A 27,518-nucleotide genomic window follows, 5' to 3' on the forward strand; every position below is an offset into this window, starting at 1 on the left:
GTGCCCATACTCCAAACCAGCCAGGGACGCGCCAGCTTCAGTCCCAGAGCTGGGTGGCAGCGAGACCCTGTGTGGACAGCTTAACTCGGGCTCTGTGACACAGCAAGGCAGCTTTTGGCCACTGTGTTTTCTTGCAGTAGACTGAATTGCTGCCTGCTGCTCAGAGGCACAGGGCCAGTCATCTGAGTGCCCTGGGAAGTAGCTGGGTGCCTTGAAGAGCAGGGTGCTTCGCTGACACCCATGATACAAATCTGGGAGCAGCACCAGCTAGGGGCGAGCCTCCCTTCTGCTCTGCACTGACTGCAGCTCCGGCATGAGCAGCACAAGCTCCCTCTGCATCACCCTGCACCGAGGGGGAGTGGGTGCTGGCTGGGACTGGTCCCTGCTACAGAGCAGGAGGGCACCTCCAACAGCCCGCCACCAGATTCAGCTGCAGAGCGGCTTCATGATGGGAACACAGCTCTGCTAGTCACTGCTCTGCGCCTGGTCTTGTTGGCACTGAGACTGAGTGAAAATACAGGCATTTTTATTATCACTGTATGAGGCTCCGGGTGCGGAGCTCTTGTACCCGCGCTCCTTTCTGCAGCCATCTCCTTTGGGTCTGCGAGGCCACATCTGTGCAGTGGCAACTGACACCTGGCACAGGAATGTCACACAGCAAGGATGGCTCGCCCTGATTACAGGTGCTGCTGGCCTGGTCCAAAGCCCACTGGTACCTGGGGAGCAGATCGAAATTTCATGTGACTCAGGCACAAGACTTGTCACCTTTCTCCTAAGTGAGGTGGTTCCCCTGTTGTCACAAGGTCTCTTGTGATCCTGCCTCCAGCAGGATGCAGAGTCCCCCCTGGGTCCTCAGAGGAGGGGAAGGCATGCGGTGGCTGAGCCGTGGCTCCCCACAGCAAGCCTGTGCTACCTGTGCTGATGCAGCCAGGCTCCTAGGACTGGCACCCAACCTGCTGCTGTCTGAGACAGGTGATTTACATCACTCTGAAGCTTCCCAGTAAAGTTCAGACATGGGGGACCTGCCTCCCCTCTGCAGGGAGACAAAGAAAGGTCTGAGACCAGAGGGGAAGAAATGAGTGTTTGACATTCACCAAGGGTGGACCTGCCGCAGCCGTGGGATGCAGCAGGTGACAGCGTTCCTCTGTCCTGTGTCACCACTGGCCAAAACGTGGGCAATGCATCCAGAGCATCCCTTGGATGCTGCAGCACAAACTGCAGCAGCAATGCACTAAGTCAAAATAGGCGCCAGGTCCTGGCTGGGAGCAATCTGCAGCCATGGCACTGGCTATCCCCAGCATCTCTGTGCTGCTCTGCCAGGATGGTTTCTCATGGCAGGTTGGGACAGGAGCTACAAAAAGGATCATTCCCCCCGAAGTGTGCTGTTCACTTCCCGCAGGTCAGGTCGCTGCCAGTCTGAACCACACTGCAACTGGTGTGTTCAGTCTCTGGAGCACATGAAGCCCTGTCAGTCACCTCTTTGAAAAATTATCCTGAAAACAAATGTTTCTAAAAATAGAAATTTATCCTTGTTTCACCTCTGCTGGACCCTCTCCCAAACAACAGAGGAGACAGACCAGAGTCAGATCTTCCCATTAAAGCCAGTGGAGTCACACCTCCATACCCAGCAGCTGGCACCCGGCTGCTGAGAACTGGTGCATTGCAGGGAACTCCAGGCACATGACAGCACCTCTCTGCGTGGCCTTGCTGCGAGGTTTGCTTTATCATCCCGGGGAACTGGAGACGGTGTTCTGAAATCTCCAAACTCGGACTGAATTCAGTAGGGCTGCCTGGCTATCACAATGAGCAGATCATATCATCAGACTGTGTGGCAGCAGGCAAACAGAAGACACCGGAGTCAGCCGCCGTGTCCGAATAGCCAGTTCCTGCCACCTCTGAGCTGATTAAAACTCTTGCAAGCATTAAGCAGTGGAGGGGAGACGTGCACGCAGAGGTGTGGGCTGGTGAAAGAGGCAGGACTGAGTTCTAGCAAAAGAAGTTTTTTAAAATGATTTTTTGTGACCAGAACATGTATTGTGGTTTCCATGAATTCCCAGACTCTTTTCCCCTCCTCTGTCTCAAGGACATCACCAGACGGCTGTTAGCAGCAGAAGTATTTGCTTTCGTTAGGTTGTATGCTGCCTGAAAATCCACAGGAGACCGGGCAGAGGGATGTTCCCCATGGTGAAGGGTTCCAAAAAGCGCTTCAAGAAAAATAATGAACTTCAGTTGATTGTTATCAACTATTCTCTTTAAACCAAAGGGAATGGGACCATCTTGTGGTGGCACGGCTGGTCCGGCATGCGGCACAGGTAGGGCTGAGCCCCCCGTGTGGGGCAGCCTGCCTGCAGAGCCTGCGACTGGAGCAGCCCGGGCTCCCCGCGGGTGAGGACGTGGTGTGCAATGTTCCTGTGGAGCTGCCCAGTCTATGGCTTCATCTCAGGGCAGTGGTTTGACAAAACTTAAGAGCCCTGGGACAGCTCATCTAGGCCAATATCCTGGCTCCAGCTGTGGCCCACGGCAGATGTTTACAGAGGAACAGAGTAAGGGCGCAGCAAGACTTCCCAAGAATAGTCCCCCAGCTCCCATCAGTTCTCCAGCCTTAAGGAAGAGATGGAGGTTCTTTGTATTTAATAACCCAAAGGATTTTTCTTCCATGAATTCATCCAGTTCCTGTTTAAATGCTTTGCATCTGTCACATCCTGTGGTGAGGAGCTCCACAGTTTAACTATACGTTGCACTGAGAACCACTTCCTTTTCCTTGTTTTAAACTTCCCTCCAGGTAGTTTGGAGCTTGTACTCTTATACTGGAAGAGATGGTGAGTAATCACCCCTCCATACCCTCATGTGCCTCCCAAGACAGTGCAGATCTGTATCACACCCCTCCCTGTCATCCCTTTTCCTGGCCATGGAGCCATTCCTCACACAGAGCCTGCTCCAGAGCTTGGGTCATTCCTGCTTCCCTTCTCTGAGCCTCTTCCATATCCCTCTTGAGACAGAGGCAACGGGGAGAGCCAGACCCGCACGCAACCTCCTGAGCGTGGGCACATTGCCGGCTTATGCAGCGGCAGTGTTTTCCTTTCTCGTCCTGTTTCTTTCCTACTCACTTCCAACATTCAAGTTTCTGCTTTCTCTGCTCTAGACATTTTGCAAACATCATTTAGCACTGTCCCAAGATCTCCTTCCTGGGAGGAGACACACCGGTCAGAGCCCGTCACTGGGCTACTAACGTTAGGACTGGTTTCTGTGTGTTTGCTCTGCCTTTGCCTGTGTGGAGTTTCCTTGGCTGCCTTACCACCCCACTGCTCAGTGAGAGGGACCCAGCAGCTCCTCGCAGCCTGCCCTTGTCTGCTCTGCTCTGAAAAGCTAGTGCTTGTGGCAAACGTGGTCACTTTGCTATCCCTGCACTTTTTCAGGTCATTTCTGGACACACTCAGTGGTTCTCCATGGGCAACATCCCACTGCTGTGAAAACAGACCCTTTACTTCAGTCCTTCCCTTCCTGCGTGCAACGACTGATCTGCCTAGCAGGTCTTTCCTCTCTCCCTCCCGTACAGCAGCGTGTCCCTGAGGGCCTGTGGTGGGAGGCCTGGATGGACATCTCGCTGGACACCCCAGCAGACCATGTGAATCTGGTCTCCTTCCCCGCATCCTTGCTGGATGGCCCTGTGATCCCCCTCGGCCAAGAGCAGGACCCAAGGTTTGGCAGAGAGGTCTCTAACTGGAAGGTGTCAAGGCTCCATCATGGCCTGGGGAGGAGACCTGCAGCTGGGGCGTAGGCCAGTGAGTCAAGATGGGTGGAAGAGCTGGAGCTGGCGTCTCATCTACACACATTAATAATGGAGACATCCTTGTGACGCTGCAGTCGTCTTGTGGCTGGAGGGAAGGAGATGAAGTAATGGCTGCTGACGCACAGGGGAGCTCTACTTTCAGCCGAAGCGATCGACGGGCAGAGCACACCCGGCCAGGCGCTGCCGCTTTGGCAGGAAGCCCCACGTTGCCGGAGCCAGGATAGCCCGACAGGTTCGGGGGCAGCTGAGCTGTACAGGGACCCGGGGCCTGGGCAGGTGGTGCCCAGTCTGACCAGGACGCTCCTCTCAGCTGCCAGACCTCAGTGCCACCAGCACATGGGACTGCTGGCCATTGTTTTATATGCCATGATATTAGCTGCTGGGTTTTTTCTGCAGCAAAGTCCTTCCCAGTAAAACATCCTTGTGCTAAGATGTGAGGAGGTGGGTAGAGGAGGACACGTGGGCAACACCTTGCAGCTGCTGGGGCTCCAGGGACCCCTGGACCTCTCCGTCCACCTCAGCCTCTTTTCACCCATTCTGGGTTTCTCGGCCACGTCTCTCTGTCCTCTCAGCCCCACCAGTACTGTCCTGCCAGGGATCTGCAGTCAGACCTCCCTTAATGCCAGGCAGCTGCCCACGCCCAGCTCTCCGCAGCCTCCAGTGAAGATGCCCGGTTCTCCCTGCTTGGTTGTTTATCTGCTACGAAATGAAGGGGGAGCCCAGGCATTAGGCTGCTCCCCTGAAAAGGCTCTTGGCCGTGGGCTTCCCCAGCCCATTGCACAAAGATCAGGGGCTGTCCACCCCTGCCCTCCTTCCTGGCAGTGCACAGAACTGGTGGCCTACTGCAAGGTCTTTGCTTCAGACGTCCTTACTGTGCTGTGAGACACAGCACATCGGCTGAGATTCCTGGGCTGGGTTTCTGCCTTCAGTAGTGAAACAAGCACATGATGATCCCTCTCAAGAGGGCAGCTGTTACGCTTGCCTGGGGCGGAGACACAAGTCCAGTCAAGGCAGAGGCACTCCCAGTTGCGTCAGTGGAACAAGGGATGGAGAGCTTGCACACGGACTGGCTTGGCAGCTTCAAAGGGTTGCTCTTGCCTTCCTCCCACCCTTCGTTTCTCTCTCGAGTGAGAGAAGTCAGCTCCTGCAATGTCTCCCATGCAGGCAGCAGCTACTGCAGTGACTCCGGAATAACCACTCTTGCAGGAATTTGCCTGGAGGAGCAGGTGCTGGTGGAACTCCAGAGGTATCTGATCCCAAAGGAGAAGGTGAATCTCGAGGGGACGCGCCTCTGCTTATCTTCTCGTGCCCTCACTTTGCACAGGAGAGTGACTGTGCCCTGGGTTGGGGTGCTGGCAGCGGGGTGTCTGGGTGCCCGGGCGCGTGGGTGGCCCAGGGCAAGAGCGTGGTGTGCTGCTGGGAGGAGGTGGCAGCACGTGGAGCTCCGGCTCTGTGGGTGGGTGGTTGTAATGACTCGGCAGGAGCAGAAACTGTACAAAGTCAGGCAGGGAGAAGATGTTGGTTTGATCAGTGGAAATGACTAAACGGTATAAACCACCAGAATTTTCTAAACTCTTCTTACCTTTCTCATGTCTCATTACCCCCTCACTCCAGGCAGAAGGTACTCGGTGGGATGGCGCGCCCACCCTCCGGGATGCTTTGGGCAAGGAGTGTTGTCGCTGGCACTGCCCTGTGATGGGGTGTCAATGGCCTCAGCTGGGGCTGGACCGGCCTGGAGACATTTGTCCTTCCTCCCAGAGCTGCAAGGTGCTGCAGACACCTCCATCCCTCCCTGACGCCCCTGCCCAGGTGCCCATGGACCGTGCACACCTCTGCGTGCTCCTTGGCCATGGCTTTCCAGGCCGGGTCAGGGCAGAGGCAGGGACTAAGTGCCTGTCCTGCTCATAGGTTTGGAGACACCAGCCCCCACGAAGGGCCTGGTGCGTGCGTCCTTGATGGGTGGGGATGGGAGGCCTTGCAGACCACAGCCCTACAAAATAACCTGTTTGCTAACTGGGTAATTGTGCTCTCCAGCAAACTGTTATCCTTCACCAGTAGAGACACCAGCAAGAAAAGCAGTCACCAGCATCCCTGCATTAATGGGAGGAAGCAAAAAATAAATATCAGTACTGCTTGGTTTGTTGAGCAAGAGATGGCAGAGGGCTCCCAGCAGAGCACTGCTCCGCACTGGTCCCGAGAGAGCAGGCACTGCTGTCTGGGCAGAAAGGCAGATACCTCGGCATTCAGTGTGGTCAAACCAGTGTCTGGCTTTCTCCTCAAACTGTCCTCACCATCAGCTGGCTCAGCTGATAACAGGGACATGGGACAGATGGGTGAAAGGCCCAGAGTAACCAGCCCTGGGAGAGAAATTGAGATCTTGGGGTAGGAAAAGCAATGCAAGGCAGCAGGGACTCAGTAGGGAGAGGGAAGAACCACAGAGACTGGTGGACATGAAGCTTCAAGCACTAAAATGGGGATACAGGAGACTTGAGCTGCTGTAGCCTCAGAGAGGCCGAGAGGGGCTGAAGCCTCCTCCACAAAGGAGGTGTGCCTAAGGCCCATAAATAACCCCCTTAGAAATAAAGAGCTGACTCTTAATTTATTCTGCTTGCATCAAATTCTATCTGTTTATTTTTAGGCTGTGCTCTGCCTCGTGGTGCAGGCAGTGCCTCCCAGCCATGAGGCTGGAGCCTGCAACTTCCAGACCGCTGGAGCTAACACAATTTCTACCTGCTTAGGAGCAGGCCCTCGGCACAGCCCTGGCCAAGTACGTGGATGGGATTATCCCAAGCAGGTACACACAGCCCTCCTTCCCTCCCATGGAGGATTTAAGCACAGGTTATGTTAGCTGGGAAGGGAAGAAGGAAGAGAAAGGAATGACATCTATGTGATTTTTCAGGAGTTGCTCATGCTCATGGCCAGCTCAGCAGAATGAAGACCTTTCATTTCTCGGGCTTTTTCCTCCTTTCCCTAGCACCTTAGCTCGAATTCCCCTGATTTGCACAGCACACACAAGCAATGGTGTTGGACACAAAGTCCACTTCCTAGACCTGCAGTGTGGGAGGAAGTTTTGTGATTAGGACGCACCTGCAAGCACATTCTTGAGCTGCTATTTTTTTCCCCATGTTTTCATTTCCACCATGAATGGCTGATAGCAGCGTGTGGTCACAAAGTCCTTTCAAGACGGGAAAGAAATCCAAAGAACACTAATAATGGAAAAGATTAAACAGAGGAAATGTAACTTTCCTGTGCAAACCTGCTGCTTGGAGAGGAACTCTCGCCTGCTGTTATTAGGCATAGCCTGAACTGTCGTGCTTTGCGTGGCTGGAAGTTGTGTTTGTTTTCTGAGCAAGCCCTGTCTAACTCAAAGCTTATCTGGTGTGTTCCCAGAGAGCCCCCTGATGGCTGTAGCTTTCATCTGAATAGTCTGAGCTTTAACGTTTTGAGTAGCTGGGAAAATCCCTGTCGGCAGCAAAAGGCTTTCCAGGAGCCAGCATAAGTTTGGGGTGAGATGTAAGGGGGCAAAACCCACCTTCTTGGCTGAGATGGTACCTTCTCCCCGGATGGCTGCATACACACTGAGCAGCCACATGTTCCTGCCTGAGCTTGGCTCAGGCAGCCGGCAGCCTCCCACCCTACAAACCTGCCTCCTTCTTGCCGATGCTTTTACCGCGATGCCTATTTTGAGCCGGAGCCCAGCACCATCAAGTAGGTGTTTCTCCAGCCTCTGGACTGGGCCTTTGGTTGTCACACAAGGAGTGTCACAGAGAGACCTTGTCCCACCAGCAGCTTGGGTTTGGTTTTTTTCCTAAATGGTGCCAGAAAAGAGCAGGTGGAGCGCTCCTGCTGTGGCAGCAGGTATGAAGGGGGCCGGGTGGTACCATGGACGTGGCTCACCCTTGCTCTGCGAGAAGCATCCTGTAAAAACAGTTTTGCAATGAGGTTACACAAACCTGGCTCTGTTGCAGGAGAAGGCAGTCCTGCCTCCCTCCGCAGCGGCTGCAGGGTCCCACACACAGTCCCGTGCGCAGTCCCACGCCCTGCCACCGCTTGCCAGGTTTTGTGTTGGCAGGGTGGGAGTGCTGGCTGCCCGCAAGGGTGCCGAGGCCAAGAGTGTCAGGGGACAGCCCACCCCTCTGGGACCCTTTAGCTTGGCTTAACCTGAGCACAACACCTCGCCCTGGGACACAAACAATTGTGCTCAACCAGCCAGCGCCTGTTTGCTTTTCCCTTGTAAGGAGAGCCAGGCCAGGGCAGCTGGCCTGCTCTCACGCCTCCCTGGGGAGCCCTGGCGTGGTGACAGCTCTGTGACACTGCTCCTGGTCCCCAAGCTACCCAGGCGACCTGAGTGGGAGCTGCTGCAGCCCCAGCCCCAGGGCTGAACAGGAGGAATATGGGGCCAGCGGCATGGCAGGAAGGAAATGGCTTGCACCGGGGGAGGGAGGCGTCAGCCACTCCCCGCAGGGCTCGATGGCGAGGCCATCCTGCAAGGAACTCGCTGGAGCCAGGTTACCCAGAGTCTGAAAAACCGGACTGGAATGGGAAATATGCCCGAGGCAACGCCCTTGGCGTGAGCCGGCCAGGGTGGAGTGGGTGGCCAGGGATGCTGCCCTGCTGTGCCGGCCCCAGCGGGGTGAGGACGCCGTCCGAGAGGGGAGCACTGCCCTGCCAGGACTCCCTCAGCAGCCATAGGAGCGTGGTTCCTGCCCTGGCGTGATCAGCCACAAGATGTGGATGGGAGCAAAGCGGCGGTGACATGCTTCGAGGGATGATGGGTTTGTTGAACGCAGCACTAAGAGCGCCTGCCCAAGGGTGGAGCTGGGGAACTCCTGACATCGCTGCGACGCCAGCCCAAAGGCTGCCCAGCCAGGCATTTCGCTGCTTCAGAAAGCACCTGAGCGAGGACTGAATCCCTGTTGCCACCTGCAAGGGAGGAAGGATAACATCTGTCTCCCCAAGGCCACAGCCAGGTAAAGCCCTCACTGCCCAGCCATGTGCAGGTCTCTCCTGTGGCCACATGTCTCTCCCTAAGCCCATATGGCGTGGGCCAGCCTGGGAACCATTCTCGTGGGGTGGCTTTACCCCGGCCACCCACCCAGCCAGGGGACATTGCTGTGCGTTGGCTTCTCCCCCAAAGACCTGCCTAGGCATTAATACTTCTGCCTCTTCCCATCCCTGGCTCCTCCTGCTGCGTTGCTGCCCAGCTTATCCAGCCGCAACTGGTCCTGTGTGCTGCAGCATCCCTCCAGCGCAGGGATGAGGAAGGGCGGTTTCATGTTCTTGGCTCAGGGCCCCCGGCACAGCCCCATGAGCTGCACCCAGCCTCTCCGTGGGCAGGATGGGATGCAGGCAGGGAAGGCAGCAGGGCAGGCTGATGTTCCTGGCACCAGCACTGGGTGGGAGCCAGTGGGGCAGATGCATGCGGGCCCCCATGCTGCCCTGCCCAGCCCACATCAGGCTCCAAACCTCGGCTGGGGGGGCTGGCTCGCACCCCTAGAAAGGGACCCAGAGGGAAGGGCTGCACTGGAGAGCTCATCCTGGCCTGTGGGGAGGTTTGGCTCTAGACACAGACACTGCCTGTGACCCACATGAGTCACTGAAAGACTCAGAGTCATTTTTACTGTGACACTTTTTGGACACTGAAGGTCAGCCTGGAAAAACCCAGGTGCTGCCGTCCCCTCTCTGCGGCTCCCAGCTGCAGGAGCTGGCTGCAGATCAGCCTCTCTCTTCTCAATAGCTTGTTTATAAGGATGCAAACACCTCACGAGCAAAAAAACCAACTTCACGCCAAATAGCCACTAGCTCCCAATTGTCCAGTCTGTGCAACCACTTCCTCGGTCATGTATTTTCATTTCTGTTTGCTCCGAATCCTTTTCCGTGGCTGAGCAGCCGGGAAGCAATGGCAGAGCAGAGGGGCATGTGGCCAGGGGCATGCCCGCCGGCGCGATAACGCGGGGGAAGCCTGTGCTTTCACGGATGGGCTGTGGAAGCACCAGGGCACCAACGGGGCTCCCGTAGCTAGTGCTGGGGCGGCAACACACCGGAGCGGTAGCAAGGCCATAAAAAGCCACAGAGGACTCGTCCCTGTTTATTTACGGCAGGAGCGAGCCGGTGCCTCCCCTGGTCTCCAGCCGGAGCCGCTGCCCTGCGCAGGTGGCCAGGATGCCGGAGGCCGCCGTGCGCTGGCTGCGCAGCACCGCGGTTTGAGGATGGACCGGGAAAAAGCGGGGGCTGCGGCCGCCATGCCGGGGGCTAACGCAGGCCCAGGTACGGCGCTTGGGGGCCAGCTGCTTTGGCAGATGAGAGCCCCCCGCGGCTCCCCGCCACCGCCGCCGCAGCGACTCCCCCCGGCTCGCTTTCCCCGGCTGCTCTCCCCGCCGCGTTTGGCTGCCGGCGGAGGCGGCGAAAACCTGCTGCCAGCCCGGCTGCCTGCCTGGCCGGCTGCCAGCCTCCCCGCCGCGGCCGGGCGTGCGCAGGGAGCGCGTCGTTCTCAGCGACCCGGCGCTGCCGGCCTGCGCCCCGCGTCCGGGCCCCGCGGGCTGGGGTGGCGGGGCCCGAGCTCGGCGGCGGCGGGCGCGTGGGTGCCGTCGCGCCGTGCCGCGGGCTCGCCCCGTGCCGTGGGCTGGCCCGTCCTGCCCACGCCGGCCGTGCCACGGCTGCGGTGCGGCGGGTTTATCATTAAGTCCCCGCAGGCAGCAGGAGAGCGGCCGCAGCCGGGCACAGCTCCCCGGCGCCAGCCCCTGCCTCCTCCGCAGGTAAGAGCCGGGGCCGGGGCGGCTGGTTTCGGGGCGCGGAGGTGACGCCGGGGCGGCTGGTTTCGGGGCGCGGAGGTGGGGCCGGGGCCGGGGCGGCGTGGGGAGCAGGGGGTGGCACGGCCGTGCCGGAGCCCGTCCCTCGGGGCGCGGGGGGGAGCTGCGGGCCTGCAGCCGGCACCGCCTCCCCGCGGCCGCGGCACCCCCTGCGTGCGGGTCCCTGGGTGCTGGCTGGGCCCGCTGCCTGGTCCCCGCTTTACGGACAGGGGTGCTCGGAGCCAGCGAGGCGGCAGTGACATGTCGAAGGCAGACGGCTGCTTGGGAGGAGAGCTGGGGAATGAAACCGGCTCCTGCTCTCTCCGCCTGGTCCAATGCCGCCCAGAAATGCTTCTTTTTAGTTTTGCACGATTCCCTTGTTCCTCTGATGTTTCAGGCCGGGGGGTGAGCGGAGGGAAAGAGGTTTTCCCAGCCTGGGGACAACCGCCCAAAGCAGCTGCGTGCTCTGGGGGATGCTAGCTCAGGGACCAGTGACACCCCAGCACCTGCATGCCCCCGAGCTGCACGGCATCTCTCCAGAGCTCAGGGGGTGTCTCAGATCACGGCTTTCCACCTGCATCCCCTGCAGCCCTTCCTCCGAGCAAGGGTTTTGCTGTCACCCCCAGGCAGAGGGCGCTGGGCTTGTCCAGCAGTCCCTGATGGGCGTCCTTCTGCCTGGACACCTCGGAAGCATCCAAAGGGGCTCAGGAAAGTGTCTTCTACTGCCGTGTCCTGTAGCAGCCAAAGCCATGCCGCAGGCAGGGGTGGCAGCCAAATCTGCAGAGGGCAGGGATGACAGCTGGCAGGGTGACATGCCCCTGTAAGGCAGGCGGAGGTCCTATACCTTCTCGCTGGCGTTTGCTTGCTGTGCCAAGCCCAGCTCTCCTCCAGCTCAGCTGTGGGCATGTGCCAGGAGGGGACATTCACCCTGCCCAGTGCTCGCAACTGCATCACCCACTTATTAGCTGGACCTTTCCCCAGTGGAGGCTCAGGCTGTCCTGCCAGCCCCTCTCCCTGCTCCCACCGCAGGCACCTGGGGCTGCAGCCTCCAAAGTGGGCGCCTGGCCTGATGCAGTCTGGCTGATGGTCGGGTGTGGAGATTGGCACTGGCTGGGCAGGTGGCGGAGAGCAGATGCAGAGCCACCCTCCCTGTGCTTCTGCTTGTGCCGTCTCACTTTTTTCCTGCCAAGCCACCTCCACCCTGCCTTCGCTCTTCATCTCCTCCGCAGCCTCTGCAGGCAGGCTGCCTGGCAGCATCCCTCCCCCCGGCTGGGGTGTGGATCCGGCCGAGCTGTGTGCTGGGCTGGCGTGGGCTGTGCCGTGTCTCTCTCTCTCAAGGCCTCCTGCCTGGGACCGAGCACTATCTGCGATGCTTTGGGAGCTGCTCCATCCTCCTCAGCATCAGGGAGCAGAGGATGGTCCCTGAGAAGGAAATGGCATGAATCAGCTCCAATTTTTCATGCTCTCCACAGGCAGAGAGGAGAGGGGAGCGGGCTGTGCTGGGTAGGGCATAGGCATTGCGCACCAGGGGCTGCGAGTGCCTCTGACAGAGGCGCCTGCAGCTTCGCCCACTTCTCTCCCCCATCCCTGTCGCTTTTAAACCAGCTCTCCCTGCCACAGAAACGTCTCTTGTTCAAGCACTGCAAAAACACTCTTTGTACTTTGAATAGGACTCTTGAACGCGAGGCAACGCGCCAGGCGCCGACAGCCAAGGCAGGGAAGGAACAGCTAGCCCTGGCAGCACGGAGCGGGAGCGGAGGCAGCAAACCCCGCTCTGCCCTCAGGGACCAGCCCCTGTGCTGTCCCAGTGCTGGGTGAGTGCTGCTGGGCCCCTGCCTGCAGCTGGGGCTCCCCTTGCCTGCACCCTGGCCTTGCACGTGGTTGCTGGAGTTTGGGCACGTGTGTGTGGCAAGCCCCTGCCTGCCACACGTGGGTGTCTGCCCTCCGCTGCCAGCCTGCTCCTGGCTTGCAGCGCTTTATGGTTTTATGGTTTTGGAGTGTCATCCACGCCTTGCTTGTAAGTGCAGATGGCTTGAGTGTCCCCAGGAATGTGCTGTGGGGTGCCCCCAGCACAGGGGAGGGAGCACGGGCACTGGGCTGGGTTGGGCACCGGAGCACCGGTCCCGGGGCTGCCCTTGCCACAGCCTGTCCCTAACCCTCTGCCACCCCCTGCAGAGTGTCACACCAAGATGGCGAGCACCGGCGGGGCAGAGCCCGATGCAGAGGATGCAGCTGAGATCAAAGAGGCCATCTACGGGGAGGTGATGCCCTGTGACAGGATGGAGCTGAGCCAGCGGCTGGCTGTGGAGGAGCTCATCACCACTGAGGCCAGCTATGTCCACAACATCCAGCTCTGCGTGTCGGACATCCGGGCACACCTCCAGAAGAAGCAGGTGAGAGGGGGTACATCCCCCCATCCAGGGGCTGGGAACTGTAGGGTGAATCTGTTGAGAGCTGCAAGATGCCCAGATCACTGCAGGGAGGTCACCATGTGCTCACCTTCCACCTTCCTGGGCTCCTCTCAATCAGCCAAGGTAGACATTGGGTAGGGTTGGGTAGACATTGGGTCTGACCCAGTGCAGCTGTCCTATGGCTTTAACCATACATCTGTAGCATGAAAAGGCCTCATTGCCCCACTCAGGAGCACAGCCAGGTGTCAGCATCCCCAGTGCCTCCTGAAACAGCATCGCTCCAGCTCCTTGGGTGTTGCGTGGGGCAGCTGGAAGGACACGAGTGCTCAGGAGGGTGTGAGTGCCTCCAGAACAATGGTCCACCTCTGTCTGATGTATTTGGCTTACCCTAGGACATCTTTGTTCCCTTCAGCTGCCTGATCTTGACCTGGAAGGACTCTTCTCTAACACCGATGACATCCTCCACATCTCCAGACGGTTCCTGAAGGGTCTTGAGGCCACAACCACCCAGGAGCACGAGCAGCTGCTCTGCATCAGTAGGTGGTGCAGCACCGAGGGCTGACCCGCACCCACCCATGCCTTTGCTGGTGCTGGCAGTGCTGCTGCCTGGCGCTGTGCCCGGGCGTAGCACCCAGCCCGCCTGCCCTGACACCTCCTGCTCCCCCCTCGGCTCCAGGAAGCACTGCTGCCTGCACACTGCTGTCCACAGGCAGCCACCCGTGCTCACCCCACAGGGGCAAGGCAGACCTGCCCAGCCTGCAGAAAGTGACGGGGGGCCAGCATCAGGCCCAGCTTAGTGGGGGTGCCGGGGGTGCAGCGCACTGCCCCGGCACGTTTGACTGTCACTGCTCTGCTGGCTTCACCCTTCCAGCAGGCTGGGGAGAAACCTCCTCCTTTCTCTGAGGCCATAGGAAAGGACCATCCTTTCCAGCCTCGCTCTTGTTCCCCAGGTGCCCTGTTCCAGGAGTTCAAGGAGGAGATGGAGACCGTCTACAAGATCTACTGTGCCAGCTATGACCATGCCCTCCTGCTGGTAGAGAGCTACCGGAAGGACCCCAGGCTGCAGGAGGAGATCTTAGAGACCCTGAATGCAACAGTGTAGGTACCTGCTGCTGAGGCCACCACCTCCCTCTCCCTGTTTTACCTACCGGCCTTGCCTTTCTCCTCTCTGGACAAGCTGCCTGCATGGGTACATGCCACCAGGCTGAGTGTAATATCATGGCCATCACCTTTGTGGCATTGCCTGATGTAGTCCCTGAGAACCTGTCCTGTATCCTTGGGTCCACTTGCCAAAGGGGCACTACAGGTTGGTAGTCTTTTCTGGTGGACCCCAAAACAAGGGATGGGGTGGCACCCACAGCTCCTGCCTGCTCCACACCCACACATGGCTCACAAGCCAAAGAGGGCACATGTTCCCCAGCTTGACCAGAGGGACGGGCTGGCCCTGGGGGATCTGCTGAAGCCCTCCTGAACTATCAGGGGGGTCACAAACACTGTCGGAGCCAGAAACAGGAGTGGCAGCGGAGAAGCTGCTGCAATTTGCTGCTCTCTATTTCAGGGCACAGGCGATGTGACTCCCTAACAAGTGATGCCTTGCGTGCGGGTAGAAGGGAAATCCTGCCTGCAGCCTGCCTGCACTTTGCCCACACCCTCCCTCCCCATTGCCCCCGGAGCAAGAGCTGATCCCGTGCCTCCTAGCTAGACAAGTGCAGCACTGTTCAGGGAGGCAGGGCGCCCGCCCGGGGCTGGCACTGCCTTCGGGGCTGGCGGGGACAGCGTCCCCCTGCCAGTGCTCCGGGGGCGGCGGCCCTGCAGCTGGCAGGGAGCAGGGGTTCGGTTCACAGGCAGAAAGCCCTCACAGCTGCTGGGCACAGCTCCCCTGTGTGTCCAAGGCAGCAAACCTCCTCTGCAGCTGGAGAGGGGCTGCTTTCTCCCCAGAATGCTTGCAGAGAAGCTGGGGGGAGCGGCAGGGCAGGAGGGCATGCCGACCTTGAGTGATTCCCCTCTCTGTCAGGCCTCACACGGGCGCATCAGACCTCAGCTTCTTCCTGGTGATGCCGGTGCAGAGGGTCACCAAATACCCGCTGCTGCTGAGGAAGATCCTGGAGAACACCCCCACCAGCGCCAGCGCGTACCCGGCCCTGCAGGCAGCCGTCCGTGCCATGGCCCAGGTCAACGCCAACATCAACGAGTACAAACGGCGCAGAGAAGTAGGTGAGTGGGCAGGGGGCATGGCGTCTGGGAAGCCCCATCCCAACCCCAGTCGTTTTCCCTTGGTGTTGCACTAATTTCCACTGAAATCAGTTCAAAGCTCTCCTGCCCTCCATCCGTCCTGCCTGGTGGAGCCACAGTCTTGTGCAGGCAGCTCCTGGCACTACTCTGGTCCTGCAAATGCCACTCTGGGCAAGACCTGAAGGCTGCAGGAGCAGGGTGGCACAGTGGGGCTGAGCACAAAACCAGTCTGTCTGCATTTCTGGAGCTGGGGAATGGGGAGGAACAGTCCTGCCCTTGGGATAGGAGAAATCAGGCTCCCCACGAACAGGAGCTTGCTCTTCTTTTTGGTTTTCATAGTACTTTCCCCCTGGCTGCCCTTCTTTGATGTGGGTTGTGCTTATCCTGTTGATCATGACTTGTCAGCTCTGGGCCTTGGTGCTGCTCACCCGCGTTGCCCGCTCAGGCTGCTGAGGATGCTGCCCTGAAGTTTCCTCTCTGATCTTTTTTCCTCCCACCTTGTGTGCCCCCACCCGAGGCAGCAACCAAATACAACAAGGCCGAGCACCTGACACTGCGGGATCGCTTCGCGCGCCTCAACACGCACTCCATTGCCAAGAAGACCACGCGGCTGAGCCGGCTCTTCATGCACGAGGCCGGCATTGTGGCCAAGGTGGGCAGCCCGCACCCCACCACCTGCAGACCCACTGCCTCTCCTTGGGTTGTTTCTGGGGCTTTCTGCTGCCTCCTGAGATGCCTCGCCAGCAGAACTGGGAGAGCAGAGCCGAGGTGGGGTGGCCAATGCTGACACCCAGTGGCCCATGCTGTCACATGAGCCACAGTCCCATTTTCAAGCAGGCTAAGGGTGGCTCCTGATCCCCAATCCCAAGGACCAGTGGGGTAGGAGGGATGCAGGTACACACCTTGCTCCCTGCCTCAGAGTGCTGCAGGGGAGCGCTTTGGCTCCCAAAGGACCCCCAGGATCCTCAGGCACCCCAGCAAAAGGAAAGATGCCCTGGTGTTCCCCAGCACCACAACCACACCAAAAGCCCGTTTCTGCATGCATCCCAAGCACCCTAGATCTTGGCCCTTTTTGGATTCCTGGAGCCTCTCAGGGCCTCCCTCGCCTGTCCCCAGCACTGTGAGCTTCAGGCAGGTGCCTGGCTGCTTCTTATGTTAGCACCCAGTGAGGGGCATCAGCCCTGCCTGAGCACTGCCTGGCCTGCCCATGCTGGGGATAAGCTGCCCCTTGCCTTGCAGACAGAGGACAGGGAGTACGATGACCTGGAGGAGAAGTTCCAATGTGTGGTGTCCAGCGTGGCTGTGCTGAAGGAGAACGTGGCATCCTACCTGGGCCATTTAGAGGTAAAACCCTGGTAACTTGCAGGGGGTTGGCCCCATCCAGGCCTCAGGACTTGTTTCTTGGGGTTGCGGAATACTTTCAAGCCCTATGGAAACCAGTGTCGGTTGGGGATGTTCAGTGACTTGCATCTCTCAGCTAAAGATGTTGTGCCAGGGGCTTGCACATCCAAGGATCGCTCAGGTCCAGCAGAGCTTAAACAAAGTCAAGGTTTCATTGACACAGTCTGAGCTGGGTGTCACTTGAGAATAATCAGTCCTTAAACTGATCATTATTTCAAGGCATTAAATAGCTGAGAAGGCTAAGTGTTGTTCAGCCTGGGAATTCTTGCATAACAGGTATAAGGCAGAAGTGTTTCCACATCAGGGAAACAACAAACTTCCCTTCTGAGATGACCTAGCTGAGTAGCTGCTGTGATTTTCTCCTGGAAATCCCTTGGGGCTTCTGAGGGAAATGAAAGTATGAGCAATGGCAAAACTTGAAATCCCCAGACACTGTATTATCAGGAAAGTCTCAGGAAATGGCAGAGGGTTCTGAAAGCAGCAATTCAAGGACTGGAAAGACCTTGTCATGAAAATGTTGACAAGGGCTCCCTATATAGGATTGGGAAGGAGGAAAAGGGGACAGAAAGACTCCCCGTAGCCCAAAGAGTGGGTAAAATAGGATTAGAATAGAAAACATGAGGATGACAATCTGTATGACAGTGAGATGTGGCATCAGCTAGAGGGACAGCGTATGACCATTCCTTGGGACATCAAGTGCTCCTGGGGACCTGCCTGGCACTGCCCCTCAGTGATCTGCATCTCTGTAAGCCAGCTTCTTGGCTTCAGCCAAGTGCCTGCAAATAGGCTGGGCAGCCTAGATCATAAGCTGTGGTTAGGAGTCATGCTGGGGCTTGGATGCAGCTTCAGAGGAGCTGCTGGTGGGGGAAGGTGGGGCTGCATGCATGCCCTGTCTCTCTCCCTCTGAAAGCTTCTCAAAGACCTCCTGAGGAGCTGATGAAGACATGTTCTCATAGAGCAGAGACAGCCTGGCCTCTCTCTGTGCTGGCTGGCAGTTCCCTCTTGTGCATCTGTCTGTACCAGTGCCCCCACCACAAGGAGAGGCAAATCTTGGTGCATGCAAGATCATCACAGCCACCCCTGCTTGTGTAAGAGCCCCTGTAGGGTTGAGGAAAAGCACACAGATCTCAGAGCTTCTGCTTTCTGCTCAAAGGGTCAATCCCTTTCCCCTTTATCCTGCTGTGTCCAGTCCTTCCTGTGGCAAGGAGGACTACAAAGGAAGGGTCTCCTAAACATGACCACAGGCAAAAAGACAGGATTTAGGACAGGGACCAGGGCACTCAGAGAGGCCCATGGCAGCCATGGTTGATGAGAATCAAACAGAAACTGCTCCTGCTGCTCCAGGACTGACTGTAGGAGCAGTGCTCCAAGGGGCAGCGAAGCCAAGCCCAGGAGGAGCAGGAAGCCAGGCTTCCCTTGGCACCAGCAACAGGCTAGGGCTCTAGGAGCTCAGTGCTCCCTTTCCTGGGTCTAGAGGTTGTGGGTCAAAATCTGCCTCCAGGCAGGAAGGAGGCTGCTGCCCGCAGAGTTAACATTAGAGCAAAGCCTCTCAAAGCAGAGGAGGGTCTCCATCCAAACCATCCCTAGCTGCTTTCCTTTCCCAGCAGTCTCACTCTCCATGCAGAGGCAGGGGAATATTTTGTACACAAATACAAGAAACTCCATGGAGCTACTGGAGCACCAAACCCAAGTGTCAAAGCACCAGGCAACACCAAGCTGGGGCAGGCTGCCTGGGGCCACAGGGCAGCCTTGGCCACCTTGCTGGGGTAGAATTGCTTTTGCAAGCCAGTGCATGATCCCTGCTCAAGGGGAGAGGTTTGTTAACACTTAAGTCAGCTCCCTGGCTTGCAGACAGGAGTAGCCCAGAGCATCAGTCCCACTGGGCTGCTAGCACAGAGCACCCAGGTTGGCACATTGGCATGTCTTCGGGAACACAGGGATAGGTTACAGATGGGTTAGCTAGTGTTGGGAGGCTTCTGCACATCAGGTCTGATGGCTTTCTCCCTTTCAGGCATTCCTGTTGCCCACCCCACACAAGTGTGAGCTGCAGATCGACGAGGGACCTGCCCAGCAGTACTGCCACTTTGCAGAATACCTCCATTGCACTGTTTTCCCAGAGTTTGTGAGTGCTCCTTCCCTATATAGCTCCTTCAGGGTCACAGCCAAGTGTTGCTCTCACACCTTCTGCCAGGGTCCAAGGCAGGGCAGACAAGATCTGAGGGGGACCCCAGAGCAGGCAGTGTCCTCACCAACAGGCACAGCCCCCTGGGGCCTGAACGTGAAGGGGCAGATAACAGGATCCATCAGCAGTCCCAGACACATGAAGTGAAGAACCAGCTCCAGGGTCCATCCAGGAAACAAAAGGAGACAGGGCCAGAGACATGGCTACAACACAGCTCTAAAGTCCATCCAGGGCTGGAGACAAGCTGCAACATCCATCTGAGGGGTCTATCTAAGAGCTGAGCTACCTACAGCAGAGGTCCGAGGTCCAAGGTCCACCCAGCCAACAGAGGCAGAAACCAACTCACCCACAACAATGCTCAACTAGCAACTGAAGGGCTACTTAAATGGGCTTAAATAGGCTGTGGGCAGGGGTGCGGGTGGAGGCCCCAGGTGAGGCTGGTCTGGGCCATTAAAGACTATTTGTGCCTTCAGGGCCCTGACATGTTCATGGCTAGCCATGCAGGCAGGGCTGCAGTGGAGCACAGGATGGTGGGAAACCAGACGTACTGTTTATTTGACTCACACCAGGTGTTTGGTACCAAACCGCAGTCCAACCTACCTACCCCTTGTGGGCATCCGTACTCGCCTTTGGCAGCCCAAGAGCCCCCCATCTGTCTCCTTCCACTGCCTTTTCTTGTTCTCCAGGGCTCCCTCTTGAGTGGTGGCTGCCACCATGAATGCAGTCAGGGAGGTTTTCTGAGCAGTGAAGAGTGTGGCAGGGCAGCCCGAACCCCACACCTGGATGCTGGCATCCCCAGGGAGTGCCAGCATGGGGAGGGAGGGTAGCTACCTGGGATAACCACACAGACCCTGGGCTGAGGGCCTCCATCAAACGAGGACACTATGACCTGCATGGGACAGTCACTGCAGCAGCACCCCTCTTGGCCCATGGGACCTTGTACATGAGGGTCCTACCCAGTCATTTGCATGGAGCACAAGTTTTGAATCATGGCATGCATGACTGCTCTCTACCAAGGGTTTGCTTTGGTTGGCATCCTATGTGCCTTCAGGGAAGGATGCCTCAGATGCTCCCCACTCCACACAAGCCCTTCAACAGGTCCCTGAGCCTTTTCTCCTCTGTAAGACAGTGCCCCACGCAGACAGCTGGGCCTGTCTTGCAGGCTCACATGGAGATTTGGGTTCTCTCGCCCCACAGAAGCGACGGCTGGACAGGCTGGTCTGCCAGCCCCTCTGCAGCCTCTCAGACATGCTGGTGGGGCCACAACAGCTGGTCAAGAAGCGCCTGGACAAGCTGCTGGACTATGAGGAGATCCAGGAGCGGAAGAGCGAGATGGGCAGCGTGACATATGACGAGGAGGCAGCCATGAACACCTACCTTGCCATCAATGCCCTGCTTGTGGCCGAGCTCCCGCGGTTCAACCAGGCGGCTCTGCAGCTCCTGGGGCAGATACTGTGCTCCCTCAGTGCCCTGCAACAGGACTTGGCTGCCCAGGTCCTGCACCAGGCAGAAAAGGAGCTAGAGCAGGTGAGAGTGATCCCTTGGCGTGTGTGCCCAAACCGGCGCACATGCTGAGCCAGACCTGCCTTCTTCAGGCTTGGGACATCACTTGGATGTCAAGGCACTGAAGGTTTGCTGTAGCCCAAGCCTGCCCTTGCAGACACACAGCTCCCTGTCTAGCATTTGTAAGTGATCTCTCCTCCCCTTTGGCTGGGAAAAGCCAAATTGTCTCTTCTTCACTGCCAGGAACTGTCCTGCTTTCTCTTTGAGGACACCACTGGTAATTTATTGATGTGGTGCCTGAGAGATCAGTGTTAACTCTGAGCTCCTGAGAACTCTGTGCTGGGAAGGCAAGGAGAAGAAGGACAGCTCCTGGCCTGAGGAATGAGCATCCCTCGAACCTCCATCCCCTGAAATGTCTCCCAAGACTCCTCACTGTACAGCACTCCCTGAGCCTGACGTTTGCAAACGTGGTGGGTCAGGCCAGTCCAGAGCCCTGTGGTAGACCCATGACCAAGATGAGAACAAGATGCAGCTGCATGGAGGTATCTTCTCAGGCACTGCTTGTACGTACCTAGTCATGATGGTGGATTCCCCTTGCTCAGTCTGGGATGCTTACGCTGCAGACATCTACCCTGGAGCTACATCCACCTGTCTCCCTTTTTAGTCAGGTGGGACAGACTGTGGGCTTGGGGCAGGACAGCAGGACTCAGGACTGCTGTGGTGGGCTGAGTACAGCCCAAGAGCCCCACATGTGACTGCCCTGCCCAGGGCAGGTGGCTCAAAGCCACAGAGCAGCAGTTCTCCTTGCCAAAGGGAACCACATCCTAGATGCAAGGTGCGTCTTTAGTGACAAGGTCTGTTCTCTTGTTTTCTCACCTCTTTTCTTCCCGCTCCTTTTCTTTTGACCCTACCCACAGCTCTTCCCCTCCCCAGGGCCCTCTCTGATCTCAGGGTCTGTCTTCACAGATGCCCCATGGCTGCATGCCTCTGCCCAGTTTCTGGAAGATGGTGGAAGACACCTTGCAGCAGTCTGGCGCTCAGCTCCGTACCTTCTGCCAGACATTTGAGACGGTCACGCCGAGCCCTGTGACACAGGTAGGAGCTGGAAAGGGGGTGTCTCATGCCAGCTAGATGAAGAAGTAGGACTGTGGCTTCCCAGTGCAGAACATCTCCTTGGGGGGGAGGCTGGCTTAGAAAGTGGCATGGAGGGTTGCCACAGCCACAGTATCTCCCCCAAGCCCGTGACAGCAGCTGGCTGGGAATAACCAGGGATGAAACAGTCTCAGCTCTTCTGGTTCTGGACACTTGTCTCCAAACCATGAGGCAGAGCAGATAGTGTGATGAGTTTCTCCTCTAACCTCTCACTGGGATGTGATCCTGCAGAAAGGAGAGCACATGTACACGGAGGGCCTCAGTCTCCTGCCTGTCTCATCAAGTGATCCTGTGTCTCTTGCTCTCCACCAGCCTCTGAACCCTGCCGAGGAGCGGAAGGTCCTTTCCCTTGTGAGCAAGCATGGCCCAGACAAACTTTACCAAGTGACAAGCAACATCAGTGGCAGCAAAGACTTGGACCTGACCTTGCAAAGGGGACAGATTGTAGCTCTGCTGCAAAATGTGGACACTAAGGGGAACACAAGCAGATGGCTAGTGGATGCTGGAGGTACTGTGAGCGCTACGGGGAGCCTCTCCCTGCCTCGGCACCAGGGTCAGAAACCAAACCCGAACCACTTCCTCATCTTGGATGAAACAGCGGGCCATTGCCTCCTGGGTCCTCCCTTCCAGGGTTTGCTCAGTCCAAACCCACCTCTGCTTTGCCAGCTGCACCCGTAGCCGTTAGCTGTGAAGTTCAGGTTTCCCCATGAGGGAGCACTCATGGCTCATCATGGCTGGGAAAGGAGAATCCCATGCACACAGAAACGTCTTGAAACCCCTTCTTGGGGGGTTTTGCTGCTGGATATCCCCTAGTGATGGACCAGTTTGGACAGGGCTGCTGTGCCATGCCAGGCAACAGCCAAGTTGTCATTTCTCTCTCCTCCAACCAGTGCTATATGTGCCAGGCACATGGGCCCCATGACCTGTGTGTGTGTGCGTGTCCTCCAGGTCCCCGAGGGTTTGTGCCTGCTGGAAAACTCCAGCCCTATTGCCTGGTACAAAGCCAGCAGCCCGGGATGCAGATGCCGGCCCTGGAGAGCAGCACAGAGAGAAGGCGACATTCGTATGCATCACCTGAAGCTCCCAGACCCCAGGTGGCCACCTTCACCCCAGCTTTCCAGGTGAGAGTGGGGGACACCCTCCAGGGCCATTCTTAGCAACCCCACCAGCTCCATGCTAGTCCCTGTGTGTGCAGCATGTGGGTGGGAAGGTGGACCTGCTTTTCCAGCACACACATGGTCGTACGTGTGCAGCCATGTGCCTAGCAGGGGAGTCACAGCCCCTGGCTGAGTGCCCCGTGAGGCTGGTGTCTGCCTTGCTGGGAACTGGGGTGGACAGAGCAAGAGAACTGTGCTTGGTGAGGTCCCCAGTGTCCCTCCATCGATGGCAGTACTGCGCTGCCCTCTTGGAAATAGCCTCCATGTCCCCTCTTGGTCCTGCCCTGCCACGTAGGTCCTTTCCCCCTTTGAGTCTTGTGTCCAGCAAGGGCTTCCTCCCTCCTTTCCCTGCCTTTTGTAGGTGGTCGCCGGCTTCTCCTTCACAGCCAGGAGTCCGCAGGAGGTGAGCCTCCAGGCAGGGCAGCCCGTTGTGGTGCTGGAGCCACATGACAAGAAGGGGAGCAAGGAGTGGAGCCTGGTGGATGTGAATGGCCAGAGGGGCTACGTGCCCTCCAGCTACCTGGTGACTGTTCCTGTGCAGGAGCCCCTGGGCTGGAGCTTGCCTGTGTGAGCACAGCCAGCCTGGCATCCAAGGGCACAGGCTTCATCAGATGAGAGCCGTCCGCTTGGCACCCAAGGACTTGTCATGGGAGATGCTGGAGGGGGTTGGCTGTGGTGGCCCCAGGCTGGGGAGGCGGTGGGAAGCAGCTGGCAGAATACGGCCCGGGGGATGTGGGTGCGAGGGACGGCAGTCGGGAGGCACGTTTTGATGGGTAGTGTGAGGGTGCCGTGTCCCATACGTGTTTGCACAAAGGAAAGGAGCATGAGGAAGTGAGGGCAGGTGGCTGCAGTTTTCCAGGGATTTGCTGAAATCCATGTCAGTGACAAAAGTGTCCCTAGGGGTGACGAGACAGCATTGTCCCCAATTAGATCAAGACCAAGCTGCAAAGGGTGCAGTCCTGCAGAGGGGGTCTTCAGCCTGGCACAGAGCATCTGGGGCTCTTGGGAAGAGGCTCTCAGGAAAATCGCTGGTTTGAGTGCAGAGACCGAGGCGGAGCAGCCCTGGAGACACAGCTCTCTGCTCCTCACTGGGATGTCACATGGGCCTGGGTGCCCACCCTGATGTGCTATCGTGGTCCCTTCGGCAGCAAAGCCTTCACGTCCTGCTAAAGGGCACGGCAACACCAGCCTGTGCCTGGCCGCACCGTCAGCGATGGGAGGGTGCTGGGCTGAGTACCGTGGCCGGGGTCCTCCCCAGCCCTCCTGGCCACCAAGCACCGCTGTTGGCCTTAGTTTCCCCCTGCAGCACAGTGGGGCTGATGCTACTGACCCCTTTGAGAGGCATTTTGAGCTCTGGTGATGAGAAGTGCTCTGTACACCACCGATACTATTTTGTGTGACTGATACGCTGACATTATATTATACTGTCTCTCTGTCCCACCCGTGCTGATGGGCTCGCCCCTGCCATGCGCGGGGCCATGCTGTGGGGCTGCACAGTGCCCGTGGCAGCCCAGCATGGCGGCAGCGCAGCAGTGAGATGGCAGGGCCACCCCGCTTGCTGCGCCTGCCGTCCGCCTCCCAGCACGCCTGGGCGGGGGCACTGGGAGCACTGGTTTTGGGGTGCTGGCAGGCTGTGGAGGGGTTTCACTGCTGTGGGGGAGTGTGTGTGCCCTTGGCCGGCATGGGGACAGCCCGAGGCGGCAGGGCTGGTGGTGCCGGCATGAGCATGGCTGTGCTGGGGCAGCGGCTGAAGGCAAGCTGTGTGCTGCTTCCCTCCCAGCCAGTGCTGCTCAGGGCTGGGGACGGAGAGCACAGCTCCTGGGGCTCTCAGGACACCGTGTCCCCCTTGCTGACCCACACAAATCTCCAGTGGCTTGACACACACATGCTCTCTAGAAGCACAGGCCCTGTGGAAGAGTTTTTTGGGAGAACCAACCTGTGTCGGTTGGTCCCTGACCTAAGGCTCAGTCTGGGGGCGGAGATGGCACTCCCTCCCACCACTGCCTGGGGCATCACAGCTCTGTGCCTCAGTTTCCCCATGGCTTGCTCTGATGCTGTGCTGTTATGTGAAGCAGATGGGGCTCACGGCAGGGAGCCGTGCCCACAGCAGCGCTGACATGGTGTCAGAGGGGAATTCGGGAGCTCCCGGCTGCAGCCCTCAGGGACTGGCACTGTGCTCCCTCCACAGGAGAGCTCAGCCCGTGGTGCCACGCTGCCCACCCCTCGCCCGCTGTGGGCAGCGGAGCACGGAGGCACCCGCCGGTGCAGCAGCCTGGCGTCGTCCTGGCTGCCCTGGGCACCTGCCACTTCCCGCATCAAAGGTGCAATGGCCCAGCTGGCGAGCGCTGGCACGCTAGTTCCTGCACCCTGCCCGGCAGGGAGGCAGCACGCTCGGCTGCCCACGGGCTCCCCACGGGTTCCCCGCGGGACGTGCGTTGGCGGCACAGAGGCTGGGTGCGGGTTCCCACTGTGCTGCCCTGCGGCCATGGCTGCGGGCTGGGCAGGGGGTCAGAGGTGGCGTGTCCTCACCCAAGCTTGCACCATGTGGGGAGGGACGGGGTAGGTGCCAGGCAGGTGGGACAGGCCCCGGACACTGCTCTGCTTTTGCTGTGCACCCCACACGTGCGTCCAGGTGCCTGGTTTGGGGTAGAGCTGCCTGTGGGGCTCACCCTCCTTTGTACCTGCAGGGTCCTGGGGTGTTACCTGCGGGGAGGCTGGGGGCTTGCTACCTCCACCCAGGGGCCATTGAAAGCCCCAAGCAAATGCTCACCCACGTGAAGTCTGGGAGAGGACGGCAGTGCCAGAGCTGGGGACATTGCCTGGGGATGCTTCCAGCCTGGGGAAAGGCTGATGGGCTCCTTGGGGTGGGAAAGCGAGCAGGCTGGGGGGCCACGGGCCACTGGGCAGGGGCTGTGTTTCTGAGGCTCGCCCGCCTAGCCCCGGCCCCACAGTGGCAGGGCTCACACCTCCAGCTCGCTGCTGATGGCTCCTCCAGATTTTTCCGTTCCTAATCAAGTCACATCAGGTCGGATTTCCCTCCCGAGCCGCCTTCCTGCCAGCTCAGTGGGGTGCAGATGCAATCAGCCCCGTGCCAGGGCAGGCGATGGCAGGAGTCAGTGGCTCAGGCAGGTCCCGCTCCGCAGCCCGCAGGTGCCCGGGACCATTCGGAGGGTGAAAGGTGACAGTGGGACAAGGAGTGCTGAGAAACTGCTGCTGCCTGTGCCCTGATCTGCCCGCTGGAAGGAGACCTGGGGTGGGCAGGACTTGATAGGCAGCTTATAAAACCAGTTCGGCTTTCTCCATCCCACTCATCAGGACTCTGGATTTCATGTGCTGTGAAACAAGAGCTCCCCTTTCCCTCCAGCCACTGCCAGTGCTGCCTGTGTGCCAGTGCTGGCCCGAAGGAGCTCTTTGCCCGGCCTGCAGCTGGCATGGGGGGTGCAGGCTGTTGCGAGGTGTCCCCGCTGCCTCTCTGGGCCATCACTCTACCCGTCAAATGTCCATCTACCAGTGCTTGCCAGGGCCGACAGTCATGACGGGCAAGGTGGAAACAGCCCATGCACATCTCACCAGGAGACGTACATGAGCCACACACCAGTGCTCTGCAGGAGGCGGCAGCAGACTGAGGACACGCTGCTTGTGTCAGGCACCAGCTGCCTGCCGCCTGCCAGATACTGCGGTTGTGCTCCAAGCTGGGTGCAGCCAAGGCACCAAGAGGCTCCTTCGTACGGTGCTGAGCCAGCCGGTACCAGCACCCTGCCCAGCAGTGGTGGCACCGGTGCCCTGCCTACACCGAGGTCCTGGTGGCGGCTGGAGCACGCTGTGGACGTCCAGGCAAGGAAGAAGGGAATTAGCTTGTGCAGCTCCTTTGGTTTCTGGACCCGAAGGGGTGAGCTGGGCTCTGCAGTACCCACCAGTCCTGCTCCCAGCCTCGGTGGCCATGGGACCTTCCCCATGGGGTCTATCCCGAGGACATGCCCTCGTACTTGGCTGCAGGAGACGGGGCGCTGACATCCCTCACTTCTCCCATGATTTCACCCAAAGTCATTGCACCCGCTGCTGCCCCAAGCCTGGAAGTGCCCCCTTGAAGTAACTGGAGGGTACAGGGCTCTTCCAGCCTAAACATGGGGGGGAATAAAGGGCACTAGTGTGCCTTTAAATAGCCCGGCAAGGACAAGCTCTCCCGGGAGGAATGCTCTGGCTGGCCCGGTGGAACGTGCTCGTGGCCAGGGGTGGGGGGGGACGGACAGCCGGGCAGGGACAGCTCCTCGCCAGGAGGTCAGGTCAAGGTTAGGCATTGCCCTGGCCAGGCGCCACTGTGTCGTGGCTCAGCGCCCCGGGAGCAGGGCTGTGCAAGGGGGAGGGAAATACATGCCAGGTCGGGGTCTTGCCATGCCCGGGGCTGATCTGCAAGGTGGCAGTGGAGCGGGGCAGGCACTGCTGCCCGCAACCTGCCTGCTGACCTGCACGGGGTTTGGCACTGGCACAGCCTGGCTGCTGGAGCAGCCTACCGGGCAGCTTGGGTTGTCCAGGAGCGGCTGCTGCACTCCTGTCCAGGCTGATTCATATCCTGGACAAGCCGGCATTTGGACAGCGTCCACCCACGGGGTGTGAAAGCACACAGCCGTGTCCCCGGGGTGCAGGGTGCCAGCCCAGCCGCGTGCCGGAGAGCGGGTGGTGGCAGCTCAGGCTCTGCTCTCCCCTGCCTTGCGGGGCATGCCTATCCCTGGGGACACGGCAGTGGCCGTGGGCAGGGTGGGGAGCCGCAAAGCACGTCTCCAGATGAAGACACGTGGATTGCAGGGAGGATGGCTGCGTGCCCAGGTGTCGATGTGTCTGCTGGCTCTGCTGGGGCACCCAGGCGGCAGGGAAGCGCAAGAGTAAAGCAGCTTCCAGGGAAGT

The 27,518-nt window shown here is 58.8% G+C and overlaps 1 protein-coding gene across 1 annotated transcript; it reads left to right on the forward strand.

The window, feature by feature from the left end:
- The first annotated feature begins 10,322 nt into the window (after window positions 1-10,322).
- Window positions 10,323-24,053, forward strand: ARHGEF37 (Rho guanine nucleotide exchange factor 37). Its single transcript, XM_075510048.1, has 14 exons — window positions 10,323-10,545; window positions 12,249-12,392; window positions 12,754-12,971; window positions 13,402-13,525; window positions 13,940-14,087; window positions 15,004-15,203; window positions 15,743-15,873; window positions 16,461-16,565; window positions 18,634-18,744; window positions 20,002-20,331; window positions 21,274-21,402; window positions 21,772-21,967; window positions 22,408-22,580; window positions 22,978-24,053. Exons 3-14 carry the CDS (start codon window positions 12,768-12,770, stop codon window positions 23,185-23,187), a joined length of 2,061 nt encoding a protein of 686 aa, XP_075366163.1. The 5' UTR covers window positions 10,323-10,545; window positions 12,249-12,392; window positions 12,754-12,767; the 3' UTR covers window positions 23,188-24,053.
- Window positions 24,054-27,518: the final 3,465 nt, after the last annotated feature.

Source organism: Mycteria americana, chromosome 8, assembly GCF_035582795.1.
Source record: "Mycteria americana isolate JAX WOST 10 ecotype Jacksonville Zoo and Gardens chromosome 8, USCA_MyAme_1.0, whole genome shotgun sequence".
NCBI lineage: Eukaryota > Metazoa > Chordata > Aves > Ciconiiformes > Ciconiidae > Mycteria > Mycteria americana.

Excerpts from the sequence above, each read along its gene's own strand:
- ARHGEF37 (XM_075510048.1), top strand. The coding sequence starts at position 12,768 with ATGGCGAGCACCGGCGGGGCAGAGCCCGATGCAGAGGATGCAGCTGAG. Across the intron at positions 18,745-20,001 it reads GCACTGTTTTCCCAGAGTTT|AAGCGACGGCTGGACAGGCT; the intron begins GTGAGTGCTCCT and ends CTCGCCCCACAG. Across the intron at positions 20,332-21,273 it reads CAGAAAAGGAGCTAGAGCAG|ATGCCCCATGGCTGCATGCC; the intron begins GTGAGAGTGATC and ends CTGTCTTCACAG.